General features: G+C 45.6%; 1 protein-coding gene across 1 annotated transcript in view; it reads left to right on the forward strand.

Moving 5' to 3' along the window:
* Window positions 1–15,484, forward strand: part of MRPL14 (mitochondrial ribosomal protein L14) — a 114,106-nt gene extending 98,622 nt beyond the window's left edge. The window contains exon 6 of the mRNA XM_012448753.3: window positions 13,760–15,484. Within this exon, the coding sequence (XP_012304176.2) occupies window positions 13,760–13,864 (105 nt within the window). The 3' untranslated portion in view covers window positions 13,865–15,484. The remainder of the gene's footprint in view (window positions 1–13,759) is intronic.
* The last annotated feature ends 2,482 nt before the right edge of the window (window positions 15,485–17,966 follow it).

Raw genomic sequence — 17,966 nt, forward strand, 5'->3', positions numbered from 1 at the left:
GGGCTTATTGGAGAGAGGAGAAGTTTAGAGGGAGGGAGGGAGGGGACTTTCCAGTGTGGGCAGGGATTGAAGTGTTAGAGGGCACCCATGTGGGTGATGTGCTGAGGCCAGGTAACCAGGAGACAAGAGGGCCCTTTGGATGCCCTCCCTGAGCTCCCCTTCCTTTCCTTACAACTGTCAGCTCTAGGAGCACAGAAGAGGAAAAGTCCTTGATGCAGAACCTTAACATCTTCCAGGCCTACAAACCTTTAATTACTGCAGTCATTTATGAGGAAGGAAGGTGGTTTTGTGGCTGTGTTTGAGTTACCTGAGTGGGTATAGACACATTCTCCACTCTTATCAGGAGAGAAAATAGAGCATATAGACAGGTGTGGGGGTAAACGAGTTTCAGGCAAAGTAAAAAGAGCATGGTCAGCCATTGACAGGAGGCCAGTAAGCATGAGTGGTGGGCACCCTGCTCTGGAGGCAGGGGACTCAATGACCTCTGGGTGCTGATGGTGCTGTGAGCATTAAGGGGTTCTTGCTACTTTTGGTGCATCCCAGTAGGGACAACTGCAGCCAACCCCCTTTCCCAGCCATAGGAAACTGGGAATACAGTGGGAAGGTCAGTCAGCAGGAAGAGCCTCCTGCCTTCAGACTGGGGCTAAGAACAGAAGTCCAGCTTTTGGCAAGAAAAGCAATAGCAAGGCAGGTCCCAGCCTTTGGGGAGCCAGGACCCTGGGCAGGGACTTGGATAGAAGGAGGCAAGCTGGGCCCTGGAGGTTGGGTGTGCACATACAATGAGGGCTAGGCCTTCAGAATGAGGTGGGGTACCCAGCGGAATGAGGAACCCTTTGGGCATTTGAGCCACAACCCAGGAGGGCTTTCCCTGGAGCCATCTTGCAAAATCATGATGGATTCTTGACTTGTGTGACTTCCTGTGGAAAAGTAGGTGCCACTGGTGGATCCTGTTAAGTGCCCTGGCATGAGTCTTACTCATTTCCAGTCTTCTCAATTTCTGCACCAGGCCCAGGCCTCCGGGGGAAGCTTCTAGTAAACGCGTCCCAGATGTGCTGTATGAGGCTGAGCCAAGAGGGCAAGATGACTGCTTTTTGGAAAAACAATGCAATTTCCCTAGAAAAGCCTCTTCTTTGGACAACTACCACCTGGCCTTAGCAGCTTAGGGAGACCAACATCCCCTGCCCTCCCCTCCCTAGAACCAGGAATCCTCAGGCTTGGAAGGGACCCTTTCCAAACTGTGCTAGAAGCAGAGATGTGGCAAAAGAGGAAGACAGGAGACACAGCAGAAGGCAAAGTTAGAGAGAATGTTTTCTGGTTTTAAGGTCTCATGAAATTAGATTGGATCCACCTGGAAGACCCAGGAAAACATCCCTATTTTAAAGTGCTTAACCTTAATCACAGCTGCAAAGTCCTTTTGACAAGTAATATAATGTATTCACAAGTTCCAGGCATTAGGGTGTGGACATCTTTGGGAGACGTTATTTGACCTACCACAGCATTTATGCATTCAGTCTTTTCTCCAGGCACATTATCTCTGTAAAGAAATATTTGTAAAAGCGTGCAGTATTGTCCGCTGGCAACTCGATATAATTTCCCTCCCCTAACCTATGTTTCCCTGGCCAGCAGGGGCTGGAAGCCAGGGAGCTACAATCCTCAGAATCCTCGCCAGCCAACGAGAGGCACTTCCACAAGATTTGGCAGAAGGAAAAGAAGCATAAATCGCAATATTTTCCTGGTGGCAGCTGTGGGCAGCTGTGTGGGCTTCAGCAGATAGGAGATTTTGGAGAAGCCTCTAGGCATTTTCTTTGCTTTGGTGCTGGAGGCTCAGGTATCCTGTGGTTTCAGCAACTTCCTGACACCATAGAAGCTAGCAAAGAACCCAAGCCAGCCTTTCCACACCTTTGTATACACTAATTCCCAGGACTAAATCCATTTCTGCTTGAAATGCCTAGAGTGGCTCCCATGTTCTTAACTGACTGATGCAAGGACTTTGTTAACTATAATGATTTATAACCAGCTTACTTTCACGTAGTAAAAGATCACGAAGTTAAACCTGCATGCAGGTCTTTCAGTAGTCTTAAAATTTTCCGCAAAATGTGAGTTTTCATGGCTGTTGGCTATCCCATCACAGGGATGTATCGTAACTTTTTTAACCAAGACCCTATCGTTAGACATTCAGGTGGTTTTCTGTTTTTCACTTTTATAACCCACACTGTCAAGAACATCCTTGGCCACGAATCTTTGTGCACAGTCAGGAGTATTTAATTACAACATATTCTTGAAGAACTTTTCTTAGTTAAAGGGCATTAACTTTTTGAAAGCTTTTATGCCTGTTTCCAGATAAGTCATCTGTGTTTTCTTCCCTTGGCCTCCAGGACACCGCCCTCTCCTAGTTCTCCTCCCACCTCTCTGGCTGTGCCTTCTTGGTCTCCTCAACCTCCAAACACTGGAAAGCCCTAGGGCTCAGTACTGGCACATCTTCTGTCTTTCCTCTGTGCTCACTCCGTTGGTAAACTAATTCACCATCATTGCTTTAATACTATTTATATGCTCGTGACCCTTTCATTTCTATCTTAGGCCTGAGCCTTTCCCCTGAACTCCAGAATTGTGTATTCCAATTGTCTGCTTAACATCGCTCCCTGGAGAGCTAATGAAAAGATCAAAATCAGTATGTCCAAAACTGAGCGTCTGATCTTCCTTCCCAAATCTTCATTCCCCATGGTCTAACCTCTCTCAGTTAAAGACAACGACTTCCTCCAGCTTGCTCAAACCCAAAAACCTTAGAGTCATCCTTGACTTCTCTCTTTTCCTCACTCCCTTTGTCCAATCAATGAGTAAATCCTATTGGCTTTATCTATCTTCAAAATGCATCCATAATCTGGCCGAGCATGGTGGCTCATGCCTGTAATCCCAGCACTTTGGGAGGCCAAGGTGGGCGGATCGCTTGAGCTCGGGAGTTCAAGACCAGCCTGGCCAACATAGCGAAACGTGTCTCTACTAAAAATACAAAAAATTAGCTGGGCTTGGTAGCAGATGCCTGTAATCCCAGCTACTTGGGAGACAGGCTGATGCATGAGAATCACTTGAACCCAGGAGGCACAGGTTGCAGTGAGCCAAGATTGTGCCACTGCACTCCAGCCTGGGTGGCAGAGTGATACTCCATCTCAAAAACAAAAATAAAAACCATCCATAATCCGACCACCTCTCACCCACTCACCATGACCACCTGGGCCAAGCCACTTACCTCTCTCAGCTGGATGATTGCATGGCCCCCAGCTGGTCTTCCTGCCCACCCCCTTGCTTAGCCAGTTCTCAGCAGTGGCCAGAGCCATCCTGTTAAAAGCGGATCAGATCATGTTACCCTTCTGCTCAGAACCCTCTTGTGGCTCTCCTTTCCTCAAGCAAAGGCCAACATCTTTATAGTGGCCACAAAACCTTAACCAACCCCATTGCCCCCTGACCTCCTCTCCTCACTCTTGGCTCACTCAATCCAGCAATTCACTCCAGCCACTGGAGCCTTCTTGCTGCTTCTCAAACATCCCAAGCAAGTGCCCACATTGAGCCATTGCACCAGCTGTCCCCTCTGCCTGGGATATCTTCCCCAGGTGTCCACATAATGGGCTCCCTTGCTTCCTACAAATGTCCCCTTCGTATAGAAGGAGGTTTCTCTGACCCCTTCATCTAAAATGGCAGCCCCTAGCCATCCTAACACTCTCCCTTCCTACATTAGTTTCTCTATAGCATGTATCACCATCTATCAAATCTGAATCGACATAAATTCACTAATTTTGTTTCCTCTCTGTCTCTTCCCATTAAAATGTGAGCTCTTTGAGGGACAAAGACTTTTTCTGTTTGGTTACTGATGTCTGCCCTAAGAGACTACTGGAGCATAGCAGTTGAATAAGAAATATTTGTTAAATGAATTTGTTATTTTTCTTCTAGTCTACAGTCCTAAGGCAGCACAGAAGGCTCCAATGTAGACTACTTGTGAAGCATGTCACAGTTCACATGTGTGTCGCACTTAACTCCACAAGATTCTAGCAGAGAGGAGGCTGCAGTGGCGATAAATGTTGCCTCTTGTGTGAGGGGATGTTGATGTTAAAACTAACTAACCTGACTGTGGTAATCATGCCACAATATATATATATATCAAATCATCACACTGAACACCTTAAAAATAGACAACTTTATCTGTCAATTATACCTCAATCATGCTTGAGGCGGGTTGGGAAGAGCATTGTTTTGCTGTTAACCCTTTTTGTGCCATAGCTTTTGTCTGTAAAATGGGGGAAATAATAACAACCATCTCACAGAGTTGTCAGAATTAAATAAGATAATTCATGTAAATAATTCACATCATGCCCAGCAAATCTTAATCACGCATAATTGTAAGTTACTTTATTCCCATTTTATAGCAGAGGAATCTGAGGCTCAGAAAATTTAAGAATTTGCTACAGGTTGCACAGTGAGAGGTAGAGTGAGGTTAGAACCTATGACTTCCAATTCATCTTGCTTTCTCCATTAAACCCAAGTTATAGAATCACTTCATTAAGGGTGTGGGACTCTCCCCCAAAGCCCTAAGGCCAAAAAGAACTGTGGAGCCTCTTGATTCCTTTATTTTGTTTGAATCCTCCCCAAGACATTTCTGGTAAAGTCATCAGCTAACCTCTGTTGGGATATATCTGGGCCTGGAGGACCCCCTGCCTCCCAGGCTGTGTATCCAGAATAAGGCATTCAGTTTTCATGCTCTATGGTCAAGGTGGCAGAAGGTATTAAGTGCCTGCTTTTCCTCTCCACCCTCCTTATTAATACAATTCCAGCTGTTTTCAGGGCAGCAGCAGTATGTCCAGCAAAGGCTAGACTTTCCAGGCTCCTTTGCAACTAGGGTGGGCCTAGACATGGCCCTGGCCATGCGGAGATCAACTGTATGGTTTTCTTGCTTAAAGAAGGGGGAGTTTTCAGCAGGCAGCATGCTCTGCTCTTCTCTCTCCCCACTTTTCCTGCCTGGAATGTGGATGTGATGGTTGGAAGTCCAACAGCCATTCTCTGAGCATGAAGGAGCAAGCCGTAAGTTCAGGCTGGAGAGGCAGAAAGCTAGAGGGAGCCTGGGCTGTGGATGGCAGCACACATGGCTGTAACACCAGTGGTAGCCTGCTGCAACCTTTGTGCATCTTGTTGTGCAAGGAAAATAAGCCCTCCTCAGTGATGCCTCTGAGAAAACTAAATATCCAGCAGCAGAGGGAGGGCTGGGTAAATTACAGCACACCCAGGGTGGGGTGATATGATGCAGCCTTGAGAAATCATATTGTGGATGACTGTTATTAAGGTGGGAAGTTATTGCTGAAAAATATGAATTCGAAGAGTATGTTCAGTATAGTGCCAATGTCAAAAATACATATATGTGCCCCAGCCTCCCCAGCTGTAGCTCTCTCAGGGTATACTGCGCCCCAGCAACTGCTGCTCTTATTCCCAACTGCCACTACTTCGCCGACTAGATCTTGTGGCCTGAAGGCAAGGACTGAATCTTGCCTTTCTGGAGCCCAAGGGCGTTGCCCAGGCCCCAGCACAGACCATAGCAGATCTGTGGAATAATTGAATGAGGAATTGGCAACCAGAGACTCCATGCTACCCTTTGCTGCCTGCTCAGGGCTGGTGGCCTTGAGGGTCTGGGGTCCTCAGGTGCCTGTGTTTCCTGGTCCTGCTGACCTCTCTTGGCTGGTTCTCTTCCAGGCCCTATAATCACACTCATGTTGGTCTCCCAGGCGGGAGGTGGTGGTCTCCACCCCTGGCTGCTTGTCAGCCTTGTCTGGGGAGCTTGAAATAGTTACTAATGCCTGGGGCCCACCCCACACCAGTGGAGTGAGAAGCACTAGGAATGGGCTGTCTTTGAAGCCCAGGGACCAGCTGCCTGATGCCCCTACATGGCCCCGGTGACAGACAGTGAAGAGTAGGGCTCAGTTATGATCCTGGTAGTGGAGCTCAGCTCTTGCCGATTGCTGCCCAGCTGTAAAGAGATCATCCCTGCACCATTTCCCTGCACACAGACAGGGTTCTGGCCGTCCTTGAAGGCAGCCCTCTAGAGGCAGCCATCCCACTTGCGTGGTGACCATGTGGGAGTCCCGCAGGCTAGACCCTCTCTAAGGTTTTACCTAGATTAACTCACTTAGTCCTCACAGCCAGCTGTGATGCGGGTATCACTATCACTCTGACCATCTGCATTTTACAGAGGGATCAACTCAGACACAGAAAGATTAACTAGCCTGCCCCAGGTCATATACCTGGCCAGGGACAGGGTGGGGTTCTGTCCCAGGCAGCCTGGTACCAGAGTCTGGGCTGATGTGTCTCAGCACCTTCTATGTGCTAGGGACCTTCCCACAAAGCAGCAGTTCCAGAAACTTGAAAGGAAGAAGATATGGGTAAGAATTCAGAAGAAACAGGAATATTGAGTACAGCATACTCTTCTGCACTCTTTTCCAGATTAATCTTGGCCATGAGTGCTGCTCCTGCATTTGTTTCCTTCTGACCCTGTCCTTGTCCTCTCCTGCTTGTCCTTCTGAAACCCTTCCCCTTGTCCCCACAGAACCCAAGCTCCCTTTAACGGAATGGTGCTGTAATTGCATTACCGCCAGGCCCGCTTGCTTGGCTGCCGGACACAGGTAGGCATCCAGTGGGTGAGGTAGGGGCAATGCAGACAGATGGTGCCCAAAGGGAGATTTGATTACCTGCTTCTTTCCCAAAGCCAATCCGCCTGGTAACTGCATTATGGCCTGTTATTGATAGGCCTCCTCTCTGCTGCTGCTGGAGATTTGGTTTGTCTGTGCCTTTTTACATCCGTAGGAACTCGAAGATGGATGAGGTGGGGCCCAGCTCGGAAGTCTAGGGAGGACAGAGGAAGGAGGCAGCAGGGATGACTGCTGCGGAAACCAGGGGGAGGCAAGGGGTCAGCCAGGGCCACATTAGAGCTCCGGGTGAGAAGCATTTGGTGAGACAGGCAGAGAGGATGGGGCTGGAGGTGGGCCTGCTGGGGCGTTCAATGCTGAGCTAAGAGGCTGGTTTGTGAGATTTGGGAGCTATGCTAGGCTCCTAAGCAAGGACAGTGACAGGTAAAAATGGTTTCGGGGAAGAGGATCAAGGGGGTATGACAAATGCAGGGTAAGACAAGGACTGCTGGGACTCCTGTCTGCCCCTCTGAGTACAGAGGATGAACCAGCGGCCTGGACTCGCTGGGTTCAGACCAAGGAAAAAGGGAAGTGAGGCAGACACCCACAGACACTGGGCTAGACCCTTGCCTATGCTAACTCTCGCTCAGTCCTGGAAGCAGGCCTATAAGGCATCCTGGTGTAGTAACCTGGAAGTGGCAGCCTGGTGAGGATGAGTCATCGCTGGCTCACACAGTGGAGCCGAGTCCCACCCGGCCATCCTGATGCCAACACACGTTCTCCCCACTGAGCAGCTTGGCCTTCCAGGGCTCAAGAGGCCAGGGGTGATTTCCGGGGTTGGGGGGTAAGAAATAGGCACACACTTTCCTAAGCCCCCTTCCTTGCACTTAGAGCTCACGACAGCAACAGCCATTGCAACTAGTCATTGCCTCTGGAACACGGCATCTGACACATGTGCTCTAAATGATCCTCACTTGACAAATGAGGGCGTGGAGCTCAGAGAGGTCAATAGCCTGTCTGGACCACACAGCAGCTGCATGTGAGCAGGGCTTCCACTGCAAGCCTGTCTGGTTCCCTTCACCACACTGTGCCCATTCCCAGACTCTGGTTCCTGTATTCCCAGACTCCACTTACTCTAATCCTGGGATTAATGAGGAGGGGGAATTGGCAGCGTGGCTCCGAACAAGCTGCTCAGCATGGAAACTTTCTCTGAGCGTCCCCAGGCCTGCCTTGTTTCCACTTCATCTCCCTTTATATCCCAGACCTCTCTCTCTCCAGGCCTGAGGTCTACGGAGAGGGCCTGTGGGCAGCTCTAGGGAGGGTCTGCCCCCTGGGACATGGAAGTGGTGGGGCCAGGCTGTACTCCTGGGCTTCCGATCCCTGATTGTGCCAAGGAGGGGTATGGCGGTGCTGGGGGAGGGAAGGGGGCCCTGGTGAGTGGGGAGCATGTCCCTGCAGGAAGCCAAGAGTCTCGGAGGAGGACCAAGAATGGCTGGGCCCCAGCCCAGCCCCTAATCCCTCTGCACACACTCCCTTCCCTAAGGATTTTCCCTTGGAAAAATCTTTTTAATTTTCTCAGCTCAGAGACAATGAACGGAGGATTTGGGGTGGGGTGAGGATGGGTGATGGAGGAGGCCCGTGGAGTTTGCCATGGGAAAAGATAAGCAAATGGCAAAACCAGTTTGTGACATGCCCCCTCCTCAGAAAGAAACTGGAAGCTCCAGCCTTCCGCATGCTGCAGAGGCTTTGGCTGACTGTCTCTGCTAGCTTGTTTTGTTGTTTGCATGTTCTCAGAATAGGAGACCCCTAAAGACAGAAACTGCATGTGTCCTGCACAGGAAATCTTGTATTGGTGAATGTAATGAGTGTAATTACTGTGGTGGGGTGGACAGTGACGGAGGTGGTCATAGTGGTGGAGACCACAGTGGGCGTGATGACGGTGGCAGTGTAGTGGTGACGGAGGTGGTCACTGTCATAGAAAACCCTGAAACCATGATAAGCATGGGGAGGGGGGCAGAGGTTGAGAGATGGGCTTTGTAACTTGACAAACCTGGGTGTCCATTCCAGCCCCGTCTCTCTCTAGCAGTCACCTGGGCAAGTCAGCCTCTCTTAGTCTCACTTTCCTCATCGGAAAAATGGGATTAACAGGAGCTACTGGGGGAGTGCAGGGCTCTGAACGCTGCTCCCCAGGGTGGGCACTGACTCCCTCAGTTTTTTCATTTCCCGGGGTTCTTTAGCCCCACTGTCTGCCCAAGAGCCTCCCCTTCTGCCCACAAACTTCCTCCAGTTGTTCCCACTGGCTCTTCCCTGATTCACCACCTCAATTCCTTCCTTCAGAGCCCCACACGTTCTAAAAAAGAAGACTACACACACTGCCTCTATTTCCTGACCTCCCACTTGTTCCTAGCCCCTCTCAGCAGCCTATGGATACTGCTGTCACCAAGTCAGCAGAGGCCTCCTCCTCTCAGCCTCAACTTCTTGGGGGAAATTGGTTCTAGGGCCAGCAAGGCTTCTCAGCAAGTTCAACCTCCCATCATCTGGAAGTCTTTCTGCTCCCCTCAGGGACCTCCCACCAAGCCCTCTGCCCCTGAAGGTTGGTGCTCTCAGGGCGTCCTCTTTTCTCTGTGCACTAGTCATCAGAGTGGTTTAGCTCCCCTTGTTCCAATTCCAGTTGGCCACAAGCAGCTCTCAAGTCAGTTTCTCTGGATCACTGTCCATTAGCTGACCCAGCTAGAACCCCGCCTCTGGCCCCGACGCCTCTCCCACTGGACTCTTCAGCATGTTGGATGAAGGCCATCAGTGCTGAACTCACCATGCTCTTCTGAGATCTGCCTGCTCCTCCCCATCACCCCAGAGCAAGCCCTTGGCTCCTCTCCCTTCCCTAGAAACTCCCACCAGCGTCGTCAGTTCTCTTGGGTCATGGTTCCTTAAAAATGAACACAGAATCTAATTTTATTTTCAAAACATGAAACCAGTTCATCTAACTTTGCTCTTATTAAGTCTATTATCCTGATTCATTGTCTTTGGTATTAAAGCCAATAAATCATATAAATCTTGAATCTTTTTTTAACTCGGAAAAACAAACACTGTTATGACAATCCTTGACGTGTTAATCTGTGTTGGGTAAACTGTTAGCTTTAAAAAACAAAACGTCTTTTTAACATGGTCGTGTCTCAGAAACTTCCTACACATCATTGTGCTTGCTTTTAGTAACAGCAGACTGGGTAATTGTGATCAACCCTCTTGCTGAGGGCAACTAGAAGAGCTGTATAGTTTAAAAAAAAACTACCACTACCACCACACCACCAGACAGTTTGAAGCATCTGAGCACTAATAAGAAAACAAGATTGTAGATAATTATTGAGCTAGGATATGGAGAGGACTGAGACTAGGGAGGTGAGCTTGGCTTTTTTTTTTTTTTTTTTTTTGAGACAGGGTCTTGCTCTATTGCTCAAGCTGGGGTGCACTGATATGATCACAGCTCATTGCAGCCTTAACCTCCTGGGCTCAAGCAATCCTTTTGCCTCAGCCTCCTGAGTAGGTGGGGTCACAGGTGTGCACCACCACACCCAGCTAATTAATTATTATTATTTTTTTTGGTAGAGATAGGGTCTTGTTATGTTGCCCAGGCTGGTCTGGAACACCTGGCTCAAGTGATCCTCCTGCCTCAGTCCTCCAAATTTCTGGTAGACTTAAGTCACTGCACCTGGCTGAGCTTGGCTTTTAAATGCTTTTCCTCTGGGAATGAAGGGAGTGAGTGACTGAGAGGCTGAAAAGTTGATCAGAGCTTTTGAGGATCTCCTGGGGATATGAGACAAGGCCTACCAAGAGGAGTATTTGGTAAACCTTTTTGCTTTGGGTTGAGCCCCAAAGGGCTGTGCCTGAGGACTAAGGATGAACTGGAAGTAGACAGGTTCTTACAGGGACTGCAGCTCTGCTTTGACTCATCTCAATTCCTGAAATTAGATTAAGGTGATCCAGTGTTGCTAGTGCCCTCAGGCTCTTGCAAATCCTCTCTGGAAGAAGATGTCATCCTGGTATCAGATAATTTCTACAAACAACTTTGTATTTACAATGTCCAGGACACAAAAAAAAACAAGGCAAAAACAACTCACAAAAAACAAAACACACACACACACACACACACACACACACACACACCCCAAAACAAAACCAAAACCCAAACACATGAGACCAGACAACATGAACAAACATAAAAGCATATACAACAGGGGGTCTAGGTGTTGTAATTATCAGACGCAGATTTTAAAATTAAAAAAATGCTTTTTATGTTCGAGGAGATAAAAATACATGATGGAAATAGACATGATTCAGAATTTTGGCTAGGAACTGAAACTTTTTTAAAAAAATAAAAATTCTAGAACTGAAAATTCTAATACCCAAGACTAAGGATTCACTGGATAGGTTTAAAAGTATATGAGACATAGCTGAAGAAAGAATTACTGAATTAGAAGCTAGATTAGAAAAAATATCCAGGCAGGACATGGTAGCTCATGCCTGTAATCCCAGCGCTTTGGGAGACCAAGGTGAGTGAATCACTTGAGGTCAGGGGTTCAAGACCAGCCTGGCCAACATGGTGAAACCCTGTCCCTACTAAAAATACAAAAATTAGCCAGATGTGGTGGTGCATGCCTGTGGTCCCAACTACTTGGGAGGCCAAGGCAGGAGAATCACTTGAACTCAGGAGGCCAAGGTTGCAATGAGCAGAGATTGTGCCATTGTACTCCAGCCTGGGCAACAGAATGAGATTCCATCTCAAAAAAAAGAAAGAAAAGAAAAGAAAAGAAAAGAAAGAAAGAAAGAAAGAAAAAATATCCAGAATGAACCATGGAAAGGTAAAAGAATGAAAAATATAGAAGAGAGTCTAAAAGTCATAAAGAAAGCAATTAGAATGTTTAAGAGAATAGGGCAAAAGCAACATATGAAGGGATAATGGCTGAGACCTTTCCAAAACTGATCAAAGATATCAGTCCATATACTCAGTTAAGACCAAAGAACCTAAAGCAGGATAAATAAAAAAGAACCTACACCGAAGCATATCAGAGTAAAACTAAAGAATACAGCTTTACTATCAGAGTAAAACTAAAACCCGATCATCAAAGATAGGGAGATCTTTATTTTTAAAAATTTTTTATTTATTTGTTTATTTTGAGACAGTCTCTGTCACCCAGGCTGGAGTGCAGTGGCACAATCTTGGCTCACTGTAACCTCCACCTTATGGGTTCAAGCGATTCTCCTGCCTCAACCTCCCAAGTAGCTGGGATTACAGGCACATATCACCATGCTCAGCTAATTTTTATATTTTCAGTAGAGATAGGATTTCACTATGTTGGCCAGGCTGATCTCAAACTCTTGACCTCAGGTAATCCCCCCGCCTCGGCCTTCCAAAGTGCTGGGATTACAGGCGTAAGCCACTGCGCCCAGCTAAAAAGATCTTTGAAATAGACAAAAAAACAGATTACCTTCAAGGTGGCAACAATTAGTCATACAGGTAATTTCTTAATGGAAACAATGGAAGCCAGAATATGACGGAATTTTTTAGAGCCCTGTATGAGATAGAAAAGAACAAAGTGTTTTTCTCAACATGGAACACTTCTGACATATATGTGGGGATTTCTCCCTACCAACAACCAGTTCTCTAGTGGATGCCAATTGAGTGTCAATACTGACACTAACTTAATTCCATACTGACACTAACTGAAGTTAATGTAGATCACACAGGTCTATGGACAATCCCACAAGACTGCCTCCCAGTTCAGATGATAATTACAAGTCCCAGGTTATAACATGTACTTCTAACTAGCAGGTTATAAACTGGGGGTTTTCCCTCTCCTCAGGTTCAATTAAATTGCCTGAGAGGCTCACAGAACTCAGGGTAACACTTTACTTACTATTACCAATTTATCACAAAGAATATTTTGAAAGCTACAGATGAACAGCCAGATGGAAGAGATACATGAAGCGAGGTATGAGGGAAGGGGTGTAGACTTCTATGTCCTCTCTCTCCAGGCACACCACCTTCTAGGAACCACCATGTGTTCAGCAATCTGGAGGCTCTCTGAATCCAGTCCCTTTGGGTTTTTATGGAGGATTATTATGTAGGCATGATTGATCACAACATTGACCACTGGTGATCAACTCAACCTTCAGCCTTTGTCTCCTCTCCAGAGGTTGGGGGGTGGGGCGGGGCTGAAAGTTACAACCCTCTAATCACATGGTTGGTTCCCCTGGCAACCAGCCCCATCCTGAGGCTATCCAGAAGCCCCCAGTCACCAGACATCTCATTAGCTACAAAAGATACTGATCACTTAAGAGATTCCAAAGGTTTTAGGAGCCCCATGCGAGGAAACTGGGATGAAGACCAAATATAGTCATGTGTCTAAGAAATGCATCATTAGGCAATTTCATCGTTGTGTGAACATCATAGAGTGTACTTACACAAATGTAGATGGTATTGCCTACTATTCTGGGCTATGTGGTCCTAGACTACAAACCTTTATATCATGTTACTGTGCTGAATACTATAAGCAATTATAACACACTGGTAAGTATTTGGGTATCTAAACATAGAAAAGGTACAGTAAAAATACAACATAAAAGATAAAACACGGTGCACCTATAGAGGGCACTTACCATGACTGGAGCTTAAAGAACTGAAAGTTGGTCTGGGTGAGTCAGTGGGTGAATGTGAGGAGATGTGAAGGCCTAGGATGTTACCGTATACTACTGTAGACTTTATAAACGCTGTACATATGGGCTACACTAAAATTATTTTTAAAATTTTCTTTCTTCTGTAATAAGTCAACCTTAGTTTACTGTAACTTTTTAACTTTATAAGGTATTTAATTAAAAATGTTTTGATTCTTTTGTAATAATATTTAGCTGAAAACAAAAACACATCATATAGCTGTACAAAAATATTTTCTTTTAAAATACTTTCATTCTGTAACTTTTTTTCTATAAAAACTTTTTTTAACCTTTAAAAGTTCTTTTGTTACAAATGAAGACACCAACACACACATTTGCCTAGGCCTACACAGGGTCAAGATCATTAATATCACTGTCTTCCACCTCCACAGACCTTGTCCCACTGGAAGTTCTTCAGGGTTAATAATGCCAATGGAACTGTTATCTCTTCTGATAACAACGCCTTCTTCTGGAATACCTCCGAAGGACCTCCCTGAAGCTGTATTACACTTAATTTTTTTTTTAGTAAGTATGAAGAGTATACTCTAATGATTAAAAGTATAGTATAGTAAATACATAAATCAGTATCATAGTCATTTGTGAACGTTATCAAATATGTACTGTACATAATTTTATGTGCTATACTTGTATGTAACTGGCAGCACAGTAGGTTTGTTTATGCCAGCATCACCACAAAGACATAAATGACATGTTGCACTATGACATATGATGGCTGCAACGTCACTGAGCAATGGGAACTTTCAGCTCCATTATAATTTGATGAGATTGCTGTTAAATATGTTGTATGTTATTGACTGTAATGTTGTCTTGTGGTACATGACTGTGTACATTTCTTATCACAAATAAAAATGTTACAAGGGCTAAAAGCAAATGGGCAGCCTATAATTTAATGCCCAGAAAAAGTATTCAAGAAGGAAAGGGAAGAAATATATATTTAGACAAATAAAACTGACAATTACCAGCAGATCTGCATTAATAGGACATTTTTTAGACAGAAGAAAATAATCCTAAATGGAAGAATAGAGATGCAAGAAAGAATAAAGAGCAATGAAAATGGTATACATGTGGATAAATAGCAAATATATGCTACATAATAATAATTAATAATAATAATGTTTTGGAAGAGTTAAGGTTTTACGTTTCTTGTATTTATTTTGAAGAGAGTAAAAGAATCGATTAACATTACAATTTATTAAAAAATGCATGCTGTAATCTCTGGGTGGCTATTAAAAATTATAAAAGAGTAAATAACTTCCACATTTTAAAAAGAGGATAATTAAATAAAATAATGTAAGGCAAAGAAAGAGAGAAAAAGGAGCATAGGTAAGTAGGACACAGAAAGCACTTAGTACTGGTTTAAGTCCAAATAAACAGTAATTTCATTATATATAAAATGACTATTTTTTTTTTTCCATTAAAGGGCAAAGATTTTCAGACTTACTTTGGATAAGAACCCAAATCCAGCCAGGCACAGTGGCTCATGCCTGTAATCTCAGCACTTTGGGAGGCTGAGGTGAGAGGATCACTTGAGCCCAGGAGCTAGAGACCAGCCTAGGCAACACAGAGAAACCCCATCTCTACCAAAAATACAAAAATTAACTGGGCATGGTGACGCATGCTTGTGGTGAGCAGTGAGCATGTAGTGAGCTGTGATCACACCACCACACTTCAGCCTGGGCAACAGAGTGAGACCCTGTCTTACTGAAAAAAAAGAGAGAGAGAGAGAAGAATCCAAATCCAGCTATACCCTGTACATAGATGCACTTGAAATATAGAGATAAAGAAAGATAAAACACGTAACACTAACAAAAACAAAAAGCTACTGCAGCTATGTTAAAATCAGACTAAACAGATTTTAAAGCAAAAAGCATTACTAAGTGTACAGACATTTCACAATGATATAAAGTTCAATTCATTATGAAGATGTAATGATTCTACATTTGTATGCACCTGAAAACTTGGCCTCAAAATACAGCTGGCCCCCTGTATCTGTGTGTTTTATATCTGTAGATTCAACCAACTGCAAATCAAAAATATTTGAGGAAAAAACAATAAAAAAAATGGAAAATAAAAATAATACAAATAAAAATACAGTATAATAACTATATGGCATTTACATTGTATTAGGTTTTACAAGTAATCTAGAGATGATTTAAAGTATATAGGAGGATATGCACAGGTTATATGCAAATACTACATTATTATATATAAGAAACTTTAGCATTCTGGGATTTTGGTATCTGCAGAGGTCCTGGAACCAACTCCAATACTCAGTTTCATATGCAAAGTCCTCTATGATCTAGCCTCAGGTCACCTTTCCTTCATCCTCTGTCTTCCACTGCACTCCTTTCCAAAGCATGTGCTCATTTCTCAGCCATCTTCACTCCCAGGCTCCCGTCCTTTCCCCACTATTGCCCATTGTGTCTGTTGTATCCTCTCCCATTTTTGGGAGCCACCAGGTCCACAAGTCATCCTTCAAAGCTTAGCTCAAGTGACACCTCTACAAAGTCTTCCCAATGACTCACATTAGTCTCCATCTCTCCCATCATGCCCCAAACTTGATGACTGCTAGTGGATTTTGAGACTAGATGCCATTGAAATCACCAAGAAGCAGAACTCTTGGGTCCGCATTATTAGAATACCTATAAAACAAATTTGCCGGGTAACCTTGGGACAGTCCTTATCCTCCCTGGCTCTTAGCTTCTACAACTGTGCAAGAAATATTTTGGACTAGAATTGTTGTTTCTCCAAGGAGAATAGGGGCGCAGTTCTTCACTGTGCAAACTGCCTTGTCCATCGTGGGATTTAGCATGCCTGGCCTGGGGCACCCAATGCCAGAATATCTCTAATCACTATTATAATGAAAAAGACTCCAAAACACTTTCAAACACTCTAGGGACCATCTCCACTAGACTGAGTGATTCCTCAGGATCTTCCAGGTGAGATACTCTTGGAATCCTCTGGTTGGTGTATAGGGACCACTGGCGGCCCAGAAACATGCAGAGGACAGGACAGTGGGCCAATGGTGGGGAACAAGCTGGAACCAAGCTGGAGATGATGCTCAGGCCATATCCTGGCTCCTGAGGGTAGAACTAGTGTTCAGATTCCCAGCCTTCAGAGGAGCATGAACTCCTAGATGACTCAGGCCTTTTTTTTTTTAAATGAGTCTCGCTCTGTCACCCAGGCTGGAGTGCAGTTGTATGATCTTGGCTCACTTCAACCCTCCTGGGTTCAAGCAATTCTCCCATCTCAGCCACCTGAGTAGCTGGGACTACAGGCACCCACCACTACACCTGGTTAATTTTTATATTTTTTAGTAGATATGGGGTTTTGCCATGTTGGCCAGGCTGGTCTTGAACTTCTGACCTCAGGTGATCCACCCACCTCGGCCTCCCAAAGTTCTGGGATTACAGGAGTGAACCACTATACCCGGCCTATCAGGCCTTCCTGTCAGGCTTCTTGAGGAGCTCCAGTCTGTCCTGAAGAACAGAATCCAGAGAGTAGGTGATCCTCCTGATGAGGAATGGCTCACCTATAGGCTCACCTATAGCAGGACTCTATAGGTGGGGCTGGCTGGGGTTAGGCAGGGGTCATGGGCTATTAGTGGAGCTGGAACAGCAAGAAAGAAGAGTCAGTTTTCCTATGCAGGCCATCATAGGAGGTTGGGTGGGGTGGGTAGGGGGACAATTGTGACTTGGGCAGATGGAGAGGGCTCAAGACTGACCACTAGGCATACCAGCAGTGGTTAGAGAGAGCAGAACAGTCGTGTCGCCCTCCTGCTGGGAAGACTGCAAACACACCTGGTTGTCCAGACTGGGTGGTGGAGAAGTAGGGGCAGAGAAAGTTCTCGTGTAAATGAGTGTGATGAAAGGCAGCAAAAAGGGATGAAGCAACTGCAGAGCCGCCTCTCCTCAGAGGTGGTTTGTGGCGGGGCTCTGGGGGAAACCAGAGTGTTGCCCAATGTTAAGGGTTCAGGGTGAATTTTCAGGAGGTTCTGGGAATTGCTGCAGTTTTTGATTCACTGAGTCATCCATTCAACAAGGATCTCCGGGGTGGAAATGAGAACACCCCAATCTTGTACATTTTCTGGGACCATAATTCATCTGGTATGAGGTGTCAGAGATTTGATGACTGGGAAAAGAGGAACTTGGAAGGGGAAGAATTTGTCAGTTTTTATCTAACTGGGCTCAGGGAGGCAGCTCTGTATCGAGACAACTGGCCTCAAGCAGATGATGGGGTCATGATAGAGAAAGAGAGAGTATGAGGCTAGAAGCGATTATTTCAGGTACTGCCCCACCTGATCTAATGCCTGCAACCACTCAGTAAGCCAGAGGCTATGATTTCCCCTGTTTTGCAGATTAACAAACAGAGGCCCAGTTCTTGAGTTCAGAAGGGTACCTTTTCAGGCTCACCCAGCTTGAATAGCCCTGAGACTCTCCAACTGCCTTTCCCTTGATGTCTGCAATCTGTGGGTCTCAGATGATGACTGCCAAAGTGGAAGGCAGTTTCTGTGCCTACTGTGGATCCTTTTGACAGCAACACGTCTCTCCACAGTAGCACCACATCAGTTTTCCAGAA

This window comes from Aotus nancymaae, unplaced genomic scaffold (assembly GCF_030222135.1).
Source record: "Aotus nancymaae isolate 86718 unplaced genomic scaffold, 86718_ANA_hifiasm-v0.15.2.pri h1tg000040l, whole genome shotgun sequence".
Lineage (NCBI taxonomy): Eukaryota > Metazoa > Chordata > Mammalia > Primates > Aotidae > Aotus > Aotus nancymaae.